Below are 12,710 nucleotides of genomic sequence, written 5' to 3'. Positions count from 1 at the left end.
GTCTCGTTGACATATACATCAAACTTTTGTTTCACGTGTAAACTTCATAAACCATTCATTGTGATATTACTTAGATAGAAGTTTCATATTGTTATCATAATTTATATCTTGATTTGTTGTCCTTTTGTCAAATCAACTCTACCTTCAAAAATGTTATTGGTCTGGTCACCTTACCTAATTCAACAAATCAAATCCTTGGTTTGCATGTTCATCTTCCCAAATGACATCCACACACGAGACTTGTTTGGGTCTCCTTCCGTACCAAGGCAAATCATCACGTATACCTCTACAATCTCTCTTTCTTTCTCCAAAGACATTAAACTCGGAGCTGCATATAATTGGGTCAATCATTTTGGTTTCTATGCCACGCGAGGATAAACTATAGCACATTTACAAGTGGTCTACAAACCCGGCTGGTTTATATAAGTACAGGTTTTGAACGTCCACAAGAGATTGAGATACCATTTGGTTCACTCCAAGAAGAGAGATAGAAAGGTTCGAAAATACAAGGGGTATGTTTGGGATTTCGTGAAACCTTTGGGGCGTGGGGGGGTGTTCTTTAGTAGATTTCGGCCAAACATACAAATACATATATGTATACGAAGATAAATAATGACAGATTACTTTTGGCTCTGCCTATCTATATAAGGCAATTCTCTCCATGTGTTGATGATAATGTAAAGAAACAGTCTGCTCGTAACGATGATGCTGAATCCTTCTCAAGTTCTCTGTGGCAGAGGCTCCATCCTGGCCATGTCTGCCACAGAGAACGAAGCGTCTTCACCACAGAAGAAGATAGTAAGTGAGCTCTGAGAGACAGAGGTTTTGTTTTTCGTATAGTAATTGTAATTCCTTTTCTTTTCTTTTGCTTCTGTAGAGTTTCATGCAACCCTAATTCCTTTAATACTTGTGTGTGTGTATGTGTATTCCTTTCTTTGAAGTTTGCGATTGGGCTACAGTAAGAGATAGCAACCAATGAGTTATTCTTTTCCAGGTTAATGTGAGAATAAAGGGAAGGGTGCAAGGGGTGTTTTATAGGCAATGGACCATGGACACCGCCCGACAACTCGGTCTTGATGGGTGGGTGAGAAACTGTGCAGATGGCTCCGTAGAAGCTCTCTTCTGTGGTAGGCCGAATGATGTCCAATCCATGATTCATCGATGCCGCACAGGTCCCTCTTCCTCGAGGGTTTCTGATGTTGAGTCCAAACCTATTGAATTGCTCGAATTTGATGACATACCTAAGGGTTTCCACATAAAGCCTTCTATTTGAATGCATCCTATGATTTTATATCATCCCTTTCATGTAAGAATTTAGAGAGAGAGAGAGAGAGAGAGAGGGAGGGAGAGGGAGAGGGAGAGGGAGAGGGATAAGTGTGTTATATATGCTTAGGTCTTAACCAACAAGTCATCGGGTGTGTGTATATGGTAAAACAATAAATACTCCTTGTGGGGTAAGAGTCCTGTATGAGTAACTTGAAACCATGTGAGTAATGCATCCAATGCGTTTTTCATTTTTTCACGTTAATACTTTCTTTTATATATATTATTACCATCAACGGAAGAGTAAAATTCTCTATGGGATAAGGCAGATAAGGGTATCCATTAATATGATATGTATATCTATGCGTGTTCGAGTCTTATTAAAACAGTGTATCAATTAATATGATATGTATATCTATCGCAGTCATGTGAAAGATTGGTAAACATACTTAAGCCTCATTCAACAAGGTATTAGTTGTATCGGTATGTATAGGACCAAGAAAGGGTTGTTATATGTGAAGAAGTCTAATTCCACCATTTATTGGTTGTATGTATCATCCTCAATCATTATAAATCTTCTATGGTATGCAACCTACGCTCGTGAACAATTATTGCCATAGAGTATTATACATTATTATTATTGCCATAGAATAGTATATAAATTATTACATAGAGTATTATACATTATTATGGAAAAACACATTGTTGGAGACTTTATGTTAAAATTCCCGCCCAAGTCTTACTTCATGTTAAAATCCCCACCTAACTTGTGCCTTTTTTTTGAGAGCAAGTCATTTTTATTATTATTTGGGTTGAATGCTCTTAGATTGATTCATCCATTGCATTTGATACAATAGAGTTTGGTTATCCATTTATTGGGGACAAAAACAATAGACAACATCCAAACACAAGGCGTTGGATTAACACTTGGGTAAGCCATGTAGAAAGTGCTTTCATATGGTATGAAAGCCACAGGAAGAAGGCAAAGGAAGAACCCACCCATACCACAAGTTTACCATCTTGATAGCAAGAAACCCAAAGTGTGTGAAACATTCCCATGTCTTAGGAGAATATTGAATGTTAGGCAAGTCATAAGCACATAATGTGGTTATGTGCACATTAACATAATACGTTTTATGCTTGCTTATTTCCAAGCATTGCAATAAGATGATAATGTTAGTTTGTGCGTTTTTTTGTGCATGGTAATGATGTAAAATTGTCAACATTAGAATGCACATGATATGAACAAAGTTGTCCTACTAAAGATGCCATGTACACAACCACCACAAAATAAAGTAAGCCGACCTTGGAATGTACATTATATCATGAACAAATTCTAGTTGTGATAAGGAAGATGTCACATTGTAATTTAGACATAATCACCATGAACTATTATCTCCATCTTTCATAGGATCGACCCCTTGAAAGATACTTATATATATCATTTCACCTAGCCATGGACAAATTCAAAATTCGTCTTGTTCCTTTCCACCACCGAGAGAGGCATTTAAATCAAACCTTAGCATTCATGTGTGTCGTCCGAAAAATCCAGCATAAAGAGTGAAGACAAATGCAACAATACACATACACATATGCATACATACGCGCACAAACATAACAAACATGATTATAACCTATAAGGCTATATGTATAGACTATAGATAGACAAACTAACGACATACATGCATACACCACATGCAATACATACATACATACATGCAATACATGCATACATACATGCATGAGATACATACATAAACATTTATATTTTGTAATTACACAGTAGTGTTTTAGAAAGAAAGGTTTCTTCTCCGTCTGTGTAAATGTTCCACTGAACATGGTGGATGTCGAAGAAGATTACAACGTCGATGCGTATGACGACGATCTCTTCGGAGCTGACAACGATGACTACAACGATTGCTCAGCTTTCAGTACCTTGGCTCCTCCAGGTTACTCCTTCAACTCTATTCTTCTTCCTGTATCTCTCTCTCTCTCTCTCCGTTTCTGCGTGTGTTTGTGTTCTTTTTACCCCCAACTTGGAGATTCGGTAGAGCCATCATGGATGGTATGATATAATAACAGTTCTTTCTTTCTTTGCTCTTTGGCATTGTCTTCAAATCAAGCTCCCTATGAGCTTAATTAATACTGTCTTTTCTCCGTCATCATCTTCTTCTACTTCCGTGTGGATATGACAAGGAATGAAGAGTAGGCCATGATAAATCTCGCATCTGTACTTATTACAAAGAGGAATATAGAATTTATAACATCTTCCAGCATCAAAAAAGGTCCATTGATTTATGAATATAGTTTCAATCTTTCTTTCTTCTTCTTCTTCTTCTTCTTCTTCTTCTTCCGTTTAGCTACCTGCAAAGAATGAAGAGTATATCATGATATATTTCACATTATATTAGTACGAAAAGGGAAATAGAAACCTTTATAATCACATAGGCATTTTGCCCTCACTTGGAGCACTGAAAATCTTCGTTGATGGCATGACATGGAACCATTTCCATAGTATCAAGCTCAGTGTTTTGAAGAATGTGTTTTTTTGTCTTCTTCCATATGTCTATGTCTAAAGAAAGAAGATCTTATATTGCTCCTTTCTTTGCATGTCTTATTTCTTTACCACATGTTATTTTTCATTAAATCAAGTTCCTGATGAAGAGTATAATGTATGAAGATTTTACAAAGAAAGAATGCTATAATATGATCACATTATGTTTCGTATAATTTATGAACTTTGTGTTTGTTCCATCTTCCATTAACTATTTACAAAGAAATATGACTTTATATTGAAAATAATTGGTTATGAACAGCTTCGTTGTTCAAATCAAGATTTCAAGGAGCACTATCATTTGTGAAGTTCATTTGTTCTTATGCTTCTTCCATATGATCATATACAAAGTAGAAATATCTTATATTGCTTCTCTCTTTCTTTCTGATATGTCAATCGATCAAATCACGGTTCCAGTGAGCAGTAATATATGAATAGTGTTTTTTCCCTTGTGACCATGTTCAAAGAAAGAAGACTAAAACATTATAAACGAAGAAACATGATATGACAAGGTAGAAAATCATGATATGATACAACAAAGTAAGAAGACTATGACGTATGAAAAAAGGGTTATCACTCACCATACATATCACAACCAAAAAAGAAAAAGAATTTAACATGTTATTACAAGTAAAAATGCCTTGACATGACACAACAAAGTAAGAAAACGGACTTCAGTTTTCTACTTTCCTGTTTGTGTGGAGAAGTAACCTTTATAGTATCATATGCTTTTATTTCTTTACAGATATGAACTTTAACCTAATTGGAGCTATGGAAAATTTCAAGGAGGATATGATACTAGAGAAACTTTTTTCTTCCCACATATCATTGTCATGAAATCAAGCTCCCATTTATGTGGTTGAAATGTTTATAAAAGGAACACAATATGAACATAATTATCTAAATTTTTTCCAGATTATGCAAAAAAATTGTAGATTTTTGCGTAATTTCCTATGATTTCATGCATGTAAAGGAAACTCAACTGGTTACTGAAGAAAGTATTAGCAACCACTTTTAGGCAATCCTACTAGCTGAATCCTTAGAAATGTTCTGGAAAGAGAATGTGCATCTTATATATGTGTGTGCACGTGTATTTCTTCTTTAAGAAAGATGTGTAAAGGGAACATTTTACTGATAGAAGTATGTGTATATTACTCTAGAATTGATTTAAGATATGATATTTTAAAGTAAATTCCTATTTTTGCTACCATGAAAAAGAAATTTAGCCCTTAACTAAATAACAAATATCCCAAACATGGTAAATTTGGTGCCCTATACTTCGACTTTTTAAAATTCAAAGTTTTGTAATCATATTGTTGACAGGGATTGGGGCTTTTACTTGCAGAACTTCCACAATCAATCTGGCCATCTGGAGCATTTAGAGGAAATTCTGGTCATTTTGGTCGGAATCAAGGTAGATTTCAAGGAAATCGGCGTAATTTGGATGACAAATTTGTAGCCGATATGAGGCTTGGGAACAATCATGAAGCATTGTCTCACAAGTGTCCACCTTTTCAAGAGGTATTGAACTAACTTCATTGCATGGCACAATATGCTTATATTGGCAACAATATCAGTTTTATGCTTAAATTAGCAATGATACTCATTTCCACCGTCTTATTGGCACATTGGAAGGGAAGCCATGTGAGATAGCTTGTTTCAGTCGAACAGCTGATGGAAACGTTTACTTTGATGATCGATGTTTGGTACGTATTTTGCCTTGCTTTCTCTTCTTTACAAAACTTGTGAAAACTTTACCTAAGAAAGCATTCAACCGTTCACAGATCACTTATGTTCAGATTGAGGATTAGGCTGCTGCACATAACAATTGTTAGCATTCACTTACCTTCATGCCTCTATGATAATATTTCTAGTTATGCTATATTGCTTAACACAGTAGTTATCACATCTCATTTCAGCAGTCAAGAGGACACGTATTTCATAGGAAGATAGAAAGAAATAAACTTTTAAGTCATATTTCAACTTTTTCTATACTCCATTTGAATACTTCTAGCACAAGTTTGGTTAGATTAGAGAGAGAACGTTCTAATAAGTAAAATAGCAATCGTTTGAGAGAGAGAGAGAGAGAGAACATTCTATTGATGCACATTGGATGTGTTAGGAATCAGATCATATTGAAGAAACTGAAAATACTAGCTATTTGAAATTATCTTTGAACCTTGGGCACTGTAAACTTTTTGCTTGTTTTACAGTTTATTATACTGCTAGGACACAATAATGAATCTTTTTTCCACAGAGGAGATTCCGCCATGAAGCCTTGAAAGAGAGAGGAGCAGATTTGAATGTTGGTTTTGATACATTTGTAGAGAAGAGGGAAGGTAATTTTTTGTGACCTGATGTGTAACTCACTCTAATGGCATTTTTGCTATTTCTTAATTTTTACTATGAGAATGTACGACTAGTTGTAAAACTAAATGGATATATCCTTTTGTTGCAACGTAGAACCTGATAGTGGCGGTTTTGCTGATCTTCTAGACTGCGTGAGAGCAAATTGTATCCCTCTGGATAATATCCATTTTGTGGTATGTTATAAGATGGTTTGTTTTGTTTGTTTTTTTATGTTTTAGTTCATCTCTTCTCGAATAGTAATCAAGGTTTTTGTTATCATGTGTAGACATTCCGCAATAATCTGAATAAGGTGAGCGTTACAGATAAGCCTGAAACTTCGAACAGTTTTTGTCATTTTTGTGTACAATTATATCTTAAGGTTTTTTTGTGTGCCAGATTTTAGGGACGGTTTACAACAGGAGTGACGCCTGGGAAATGGGTGTTCACAAGAGATTTGGAACTGTCTACCTTGATGTACATAAGCTTCCAGAAGCAGTGCCTACAGAGAGACAACGCCGGATGTAAAATCCTTTCTTTTCTCTAAGTCATAGATTCAGTGATTATTATTTAATGTTTGAGCAGGATGTACTGACAAGATGTGTTTTTCGAAGACTAGATTCAATGTTTATATATTGATATTTTGAACAGGATGTATTGGGGTTATGCATTTGAGGCAATGGCAACAGAGCGTAATGCAGTAGAAGATGATCAGGAGTTTGTAGACGCTGAGTGTGTGGATGCCAATGTAGAATTCTGTGCCCTCATCAAGACAAAGCTTGGTCCCCATCGTATTATTATGGGTGCAGAGATGGATTGTTATGATGGAATGAGAGATGGGAAACGCCATTATATTGAATTAAAAACATCTCGTGAGGTATACTCTCACATGCATTGTTCTAACTAAATCTCAGAGATAGATTATGCTTTAACAGTAATTTTTCCTTCCATATAAATGTTGATGACAATCATATACACTTATGCTATAGAAACTGCATGCAATCATATCCTTATAATAACACAATTAATTGCATTAATGAGCATATGATTGCGTAAGCATTTGACTTGCAAGATGCCATAAGTTGATTAGTACTAGAATGTATGCATTATATTTGTGAAATATGTGGGCATGTAGTTGTTTAAAAGACATAATAATATCTGCTCATGATGGATATGTATGTGTTATGTGTATCTTGAGTGAATATTGTACGTCATTCTCCTGCAGCTAGATTCTCGGACCGTAGAAAGATTCCAGAGAGATAAGCTGCTCAAGTTTTGGGTAAGTGTACAATTTGTTTTGTCCTGATAATTTGACTTGGACTTCGTTTTTGGTATATGTCTAATACACACACACACACACACACAAACACAAATGTTTGTGTATGTGCTCGAAGGTCACCTCCAAATATTCTATGCAATGCATTTGAGCTCATTTTTGTTTTAAACAAATATAATCTCTGAGGCGTGAGGAATCCGACTGATCAAATTGATGAGGTGCGGTTTTGGTAACATATAACAGAAGTTGTTAGTGTAGATCAGCTAGTTCAAGGTGGAATGCTTTTCCAGATTGGGATTGCTATCCTTAGATTTTGCTGAATTCCCGCCCCCCCCATAAATAAGGTTCCATATTTTGTTGTTCACCATAGTTTTATCTAAGACTTTGTCCTTTCCCAACAAATTCTGGAGGCCTCTACACGTTACTGCCAACAGTTACTGATCCAATCCCATCAGCAACGAGCATGGTGGTTTACAAACACCCAGGTCTCTACAATTGTTTGGTTTCTTCAATCAAAGTAGAGCATCTCTTTTATTCAATTAATCATGGACTGGTGTCATCTGAGAGGAGCAGTAGAGCATCTCTTTTATTCAATTAATCATGGACTGGTTTCATCTGAGAGGAGCAGGCGAAATCACCAATTCATTATTCAGGTGCTCTGAAATCATAAAATCTGCTAGCTAAGTTGGAGAAGCAGTTAGATCCTTCTGAATCATCGGTCAAAGTAGAAGCAAGCTTTTTAGTTGACTGTCATGGATAGTTCTGGATCTGAAGCCCTTGTTTTGAGGTCGGCATTTATAATTGCAGCTAGAATATTAGGCTCTTTCACATCAAATTGGCTGTTTAATAGTTGGATTGTAGAATAGAAGCTTCATAAGAACGGGAAACTTAAAAACCTGTTTTAATTCATTAAAGATGTTGAGTTATTTATCAATTTCACAATTGTTTATAATATATATCATTAGTCTCATAAAAGTACACCTTTTCAAGATCAATCATCAACTTGGTTGGGTTAGTTGGTTTGAGCTGTCTAGTTTAGATGATCCTTCTCAAGCTCCTACTTATATGCGATACTGATGTATATTAGATAAAGTATTGAAATTTTGGAGGCCTGCATTGCTGTTATTGTTATATCAATTCAATTCTCAGCAACATTGCCATAATTACTCCACAAGTTTTTGTTGCCTTAATTGATTAATTTTTTATTTATTTCAACTTGGTCTTTTGCTTGTAAATGCATCTTATACAACGCAGATACAATCATTTATTGCTGGCGTGCCAAAGGTTGTTTGCGCATTTAGGTAAGTTGTGGATGTTGTAATATCATGTTGAGCCTAATTTTCAGTCTCTTTGAATCTGCTATTTAAGGTAACATTTCTTGTGTACATAGAGATGATGATGGGTACATTGTGAGAACTGAAGTCATGAGAACAAGGGAAATAACTCAACGAGTGAAAGAACGGAATTTTTGGCAGGTAACTGTTTATAAATGTTGAATTTTGGTAAAAGGAATATTCAGCCTTTCTAAAGTATGATTGGTTCTTTTCTCAACAGGGAGGAGTATGCTTAGCATTTGCAGATCAAGTGCTCTGCTGGTTGTATGGAACTGTGAAGGAGAGTAAGTTTTTTCTTGCAAGATGTATTGAATACTGTTTTGCACTTTATTACAACCTAATACTCAATTTCTTTGAGGTTTGCATGCCAACTAACTGTCTCCAACGAGTTAGTTTGAAGAATAAAGAGAATAGGCTTGAAAGAAAAATAGGCCAGACGCATTAAAATTGTTGAAGTATGCTATCACATACGCTTTACAAGGTGAACCATGGTTGAAAGTAAAAGAAATCTATATAAAGAGCCAAATATCCAGGTGATGGTGTTAATCCTAGATCTGATCCTCTTTGTCAAATATCTGTACTCGGGAGGCTGTTGTAACGATTTCTAATCCCTTCAGTGAGATGTAAATTTCACATTTGGCTTGGTCTCCTCTTGAAGAAGGGCATTTGCAGTTGCCGCAGTTATGAGGATTCATGGACAACTTTGGTTGATGGAGTTCCAGATTGCATGGAGCAGTTGAAGTAGGTAGGATGGTATAAAATAGTACAATACAATACTTGGATCTGCATTATACTACGCTGCTTTAGTTAATATGGATTGGGAAAGCAAATATTATATGAATGATTGTGTATGGTATGTGGAATGTGGCAAAATATGTATTTACCTTCAAATTTTGCTCAATTGGAAGTTATCCTTGTGATCACCTCACGTATGGAAGCATGGAAGGGAACCTGTACATTCAATAATGAGCAGAACACATTTCTTCATGTGATGATGTAGTTGTGCGCTCTCTATGGAGATGTTGGACAGCCTATATTTTGGATTAGATATGGTTATGGGGTTATCCAGTGATCAATCATATATTTAAAGCTTTAAGAGCCGATGCATGATCATTGCTCAAATATCGCTGCAAAATATGTTGCAAAGTTCAAGTTAATTCCATAGATCTCAACTAAGATAATTTCTCTTTGGCAGAAGCTCGACTCTATCTTAGACCGTCGTAGAATGAAGATGTGTGGAAGTCAAAGACTCTGGGTTTATTCCACCAACTCTTCTTTTAATATTGCAGTACATGATGATATATCCAGAATGCAAGTTATCATGAACTTTTGGCGTTCATTGGCATTGTACTGCTAGTAATAGCAAACATGTATAGATATTGTGCCAATCTTTATCCCAGAAATTTGCTTTCTGTTGCATTTAAAAAAAAGCTTCATTAAGTATAAGCAGAGCCCCCTCCCCCCCCAGCAGTATCATTGTCATGACGCATTAGAATAGAACAGAGATGATGATGCTTATGAATACATTACTGCCAATTGAATAGCAGTGCCGTCATTTTTTACCATTTCGTATTGATACCCTTTGCCTCCAAAGGATTTGTATGGGCCACTCCAGTGATCGTTAGGTTTTTCTCCAGCTCATGCATATGCTGTACCTGAATATAATTATCCAGTTTCTCCACAATTCAGGGCATAGGGACCCCGATCTTTTTGCTGGTGTTTTGCAAAATTAACGACTCAGCAGCTTACCCTTTGCTTCCAAAGGATTTGTATGGGCCACTCCAGTGATCGTTAGGTTTTTCTCCAGCTCATGCATATGCTGTAGCTGACTATAATTATCCAGTGTCTCCACAGTCCAGGGCATAGGCACCCCCATCTTTTTGCTGGTGTTTTGCAAAATTAACGACTCAGCAGCTTACCCTTTGCTTCCAAAGTATTTGTATGGGCCACTCCGGTGATCGTTAGGTTTTTCTCAAGCTCATGCATATGCTATACCTGACTATAATTATCCAATTTCTCCACAATTCAGGGCATAGGCACCCCCATCTTTTTGCTGGTGTTTTGCGAAATTAACGACTCAGCAGCTTGATATCTTTTGGGTAAGGAATCCCATCGACTAGAGCCTACCATGGGTTTTTCACATGCAAGCAGGCAGGCAGTAGGGTGGTCCCAACCTCTCTTTCACTCTCGGAAGAATTGGTAAAAATTGCCCACATATTCATGGATTATAATATAATAACTTTAATGCTGCACAGTTTGCGGAGTTGTTTCTGTATCTTTGGCGTGCTTTCCCTCAAATGACATCCATCCTCCAAGTTATGAAAATTCTGGTTTTCTTGAGGTGGTCACATCTTTGTAGAACTCTTTTCTTGCCCCCAAGTTATGAAATCATAGAATGAAGTTTGCTCCATGGCCTTCTTATAAATCCATTCCTCTCCCCTCTTGTCCTCCTGGCCCACGCTCCAAGCATCTGTGTTTATGTCCACAGCTATGCTTACAAGGTTTTATAGCTATTTTGTTTCTGCTCTACATTGGTACTATCCTTTAGTCTAGTCATGCAGATATGAAAGGATCTTATTCTTTCTCTTTGTTTCTTTTCCCTAAGTCATTTTGATGATTGTGGAAGTTAAAGAGTAGTAGATGAATCTTGTGATTTTGTCTTCCCCATCTCAAGCCAATTCACTCTGCTCCATTGATGTGCGTGACTATCTTTGTGAGCACTTCCATGTACGAGGAAGTATCTTTAGCCTTCTTATCAGTGTAATGGTGCCCCTCACCCTCTTGGTAATTACTGTTGGCTATCTGCCCTCTGTAAATTTCCCAATATTGAATGCTTTCATGTTTGATGGTAGGCATGGAGTTAGAGCATATATTAGGAAGTTGAATGGTATTCTTATGTGATAGTTTTGGGTGTTGGAGCATGTGGGGATCGATTTTTTTATGGTTTTAGAGAATTTCCCTCTACCTTAAATAGAGAGGTTTAAATGGTTATGATGGTGGTTTTTACATGCAATTAACATAAGTGTATGCTTAACCACACACAAACACAGTTCTTGTTTTCTTATGAATAGATGAAGATTATATATTGAGGTATTTGCCCGGCAGTGACAAGCTTGAGCTTCGGAAAGCAGATAGCTGCCCTCAGTGCATCTCTGACCATGTGAAAGATCTAAATTCATGATAAATACATGGGTTTTATGGCTCGCTTCCAATTCCTAAGTAAATAATGTCACTTGCACCATTTCTTATATGTATGATCAATATATAAATCATGCAAAGAATGCATGATGATGACTCATAACTTAAAGCTTCTCTCTTCTTTTGCAGACCTAACATTACTATCCATCCTCTATCTCTTGGGCTCCATCATGACCTTACTCATGTATTCAATTTGGAGTTAAGCAATTCTATATATTTTGGAACGCAAGTATTCATCCACACTCACCATGAGATGCGCCAAGGCAGTACATCATAATGTAAACTCTTTGGAAGACAATTTTGGTTGGAAATACATCATTATGTGAAGAAGACTTAGTTAATTTCTGAAAACATTCAAACATGTAATACAGGTGTGCCACAATAAATAGGTGATGAATTGGTACATGTATTGTTAGATTTTGATTTTATTGCAGAGCTGGATTGAATATGTACTTTTTGCACTCAAAAGCCCAAAACGATCTACTTCTACTTTATTTTCTCATCAATATGGGTGAAAATAAAACATTTTTTGTATGAATGCAAAGTGATCCAGGGTATAATGACACACTTTTCTTGATGTATCTGTATAATCATAAATTACATAACACCCTACCAAATTAACATATTTTCTTCAACAAGGGCATAGTGTTTGCTATGTATGTTTGAAATCACTCCTGACAGGGAATACATTCTAGAATATTTACAAAGTTATCCACATGGAATTAGGATGCACAATGAT

At 36.2% G+C, this 12,710-nt stretch overlaps 2 protein-coding genes across 3 annotated transcripts; both read left to right on the top strand.

Moving 5' to 3' along the window:
• Nucleotides 1-623: 623 nt before the first annotated feature.
• LOC147868296 (uncharacterized) lies at nt 624-1,528 on the top strand. The gene is made up of 2 exons (XM_087317567.1): nt 624-798; nt 995-1,528. The coding sequence occupies exons 1-2, from the start codon at nt 703-705 to the stop codon at nt 1,271-1,273; spliced, it is 375 nt and encodes a 124-aa protein (XP_087173693.1). The 5' UTR covers nt 624-702; the 3' UTR covers nt 1,274-1,528.
• Nucleotides 1,529-3,029: 1,501 nt separating this feature from the next.
• On the top strand, nt 3,030-12,310 carry LOC147868295 (glycine-rich protein). 2 transcript variants are annotated; one of them, XM_087317564.1, is made up of 13 exons: nt 3,030-3,212; nt 5,163-5,338; nt 5,458-5,523; nt 6,075-6,156; nt 6,281-6,360; nt 6,453-6,476; nt 6,563-6,687; nt 6,815-7,040; nt 7,389-7,442; nt 8,694-8,740; nt 8,830-8,914; nt 8,994-9,057; nt 11,845-12,310. In XM_087317564.1, the coding sequence occupies exons 1-13, from the start codon at nt 3,101-3,103 to the stop codon at nt 11,952-11,954; spliced, it is 1,251 nt and encodes a 416-aa protein (XP_087173690.1). In that variant the 5' UTR covers nt 3,030-3,100; the 3' UTR covers nt 11,955-12,310. The 2 variants fall into 2 exon arrangements, with proteins under 2 accessions (XP_087173690.1, XP_087173689.1); XM_087317563.1 differs by having other exon boundaries at nt 3,054-3,212; nt 5,141-5,338.
• Nucleotides 12,311-12,710: the final 400 nt, after the last annotated feature.

Source organism: Azolla caroliniana, unplaced genomic scaffold (assembly GCF_043228905.1).
Source record: "Azolla caroliniana isolate FFs.n. ecotype wild unplaced genomic scaffold, voAzoCaro1.0.p SCAF_1, whole genome shotgun sequence".
Classification (NCBI taxonomy): Eukaryota; Viridiplantae; Streptophyta; class Polypodiopsida; order Salviniales; family Salviniaceae; genus Azolla; species Azolla caroliniana.
Note: the sequence above shows the minus strand (reverse complement) of the source record. Positions and strands in the feature narration are given on the sequence as shown.

Excerpts from the sequence above, each read along its gene's own strand:
- LOC147868296 (XM_087317567.1), top strand. The coding sequence starts at position 703 with ATGATGCTGAATCCTTCTCAAGTTCTCTGTGGCAGAGGCTCCATCCTG. Across the intron at positions 799-994 it reads CTTCACCACAGAAGAAGATA|GTTAATGTGAGAATAAAGGG; the intron begins GTAAGTGAGCTC and ends ATTCTTTTCCAG.
- LOC147868295 (XM_087317563.1), top strand. The coding sequence starts at position 3,108 with ATGTCGAAGAAGATTACAACGTCGATGCGTATGACGACGATCTCTTCG. Across the intron at positions 5,339-5,457 it reads AGTGTCCACCTTTTCAAGAG|CCATGTGAGATAGCTTGTTT; the intron begins GTATTGAACTAA and ends TTGGAAGGGAAG. Across the intron at positions 6,477-6,562 it reads TCCGCAATAATCTGAATAAG|ATTTTAGGGACGGTTTACAA; the intron begins GTGAGCGTTACA and ends TTTGTGTGCCAG.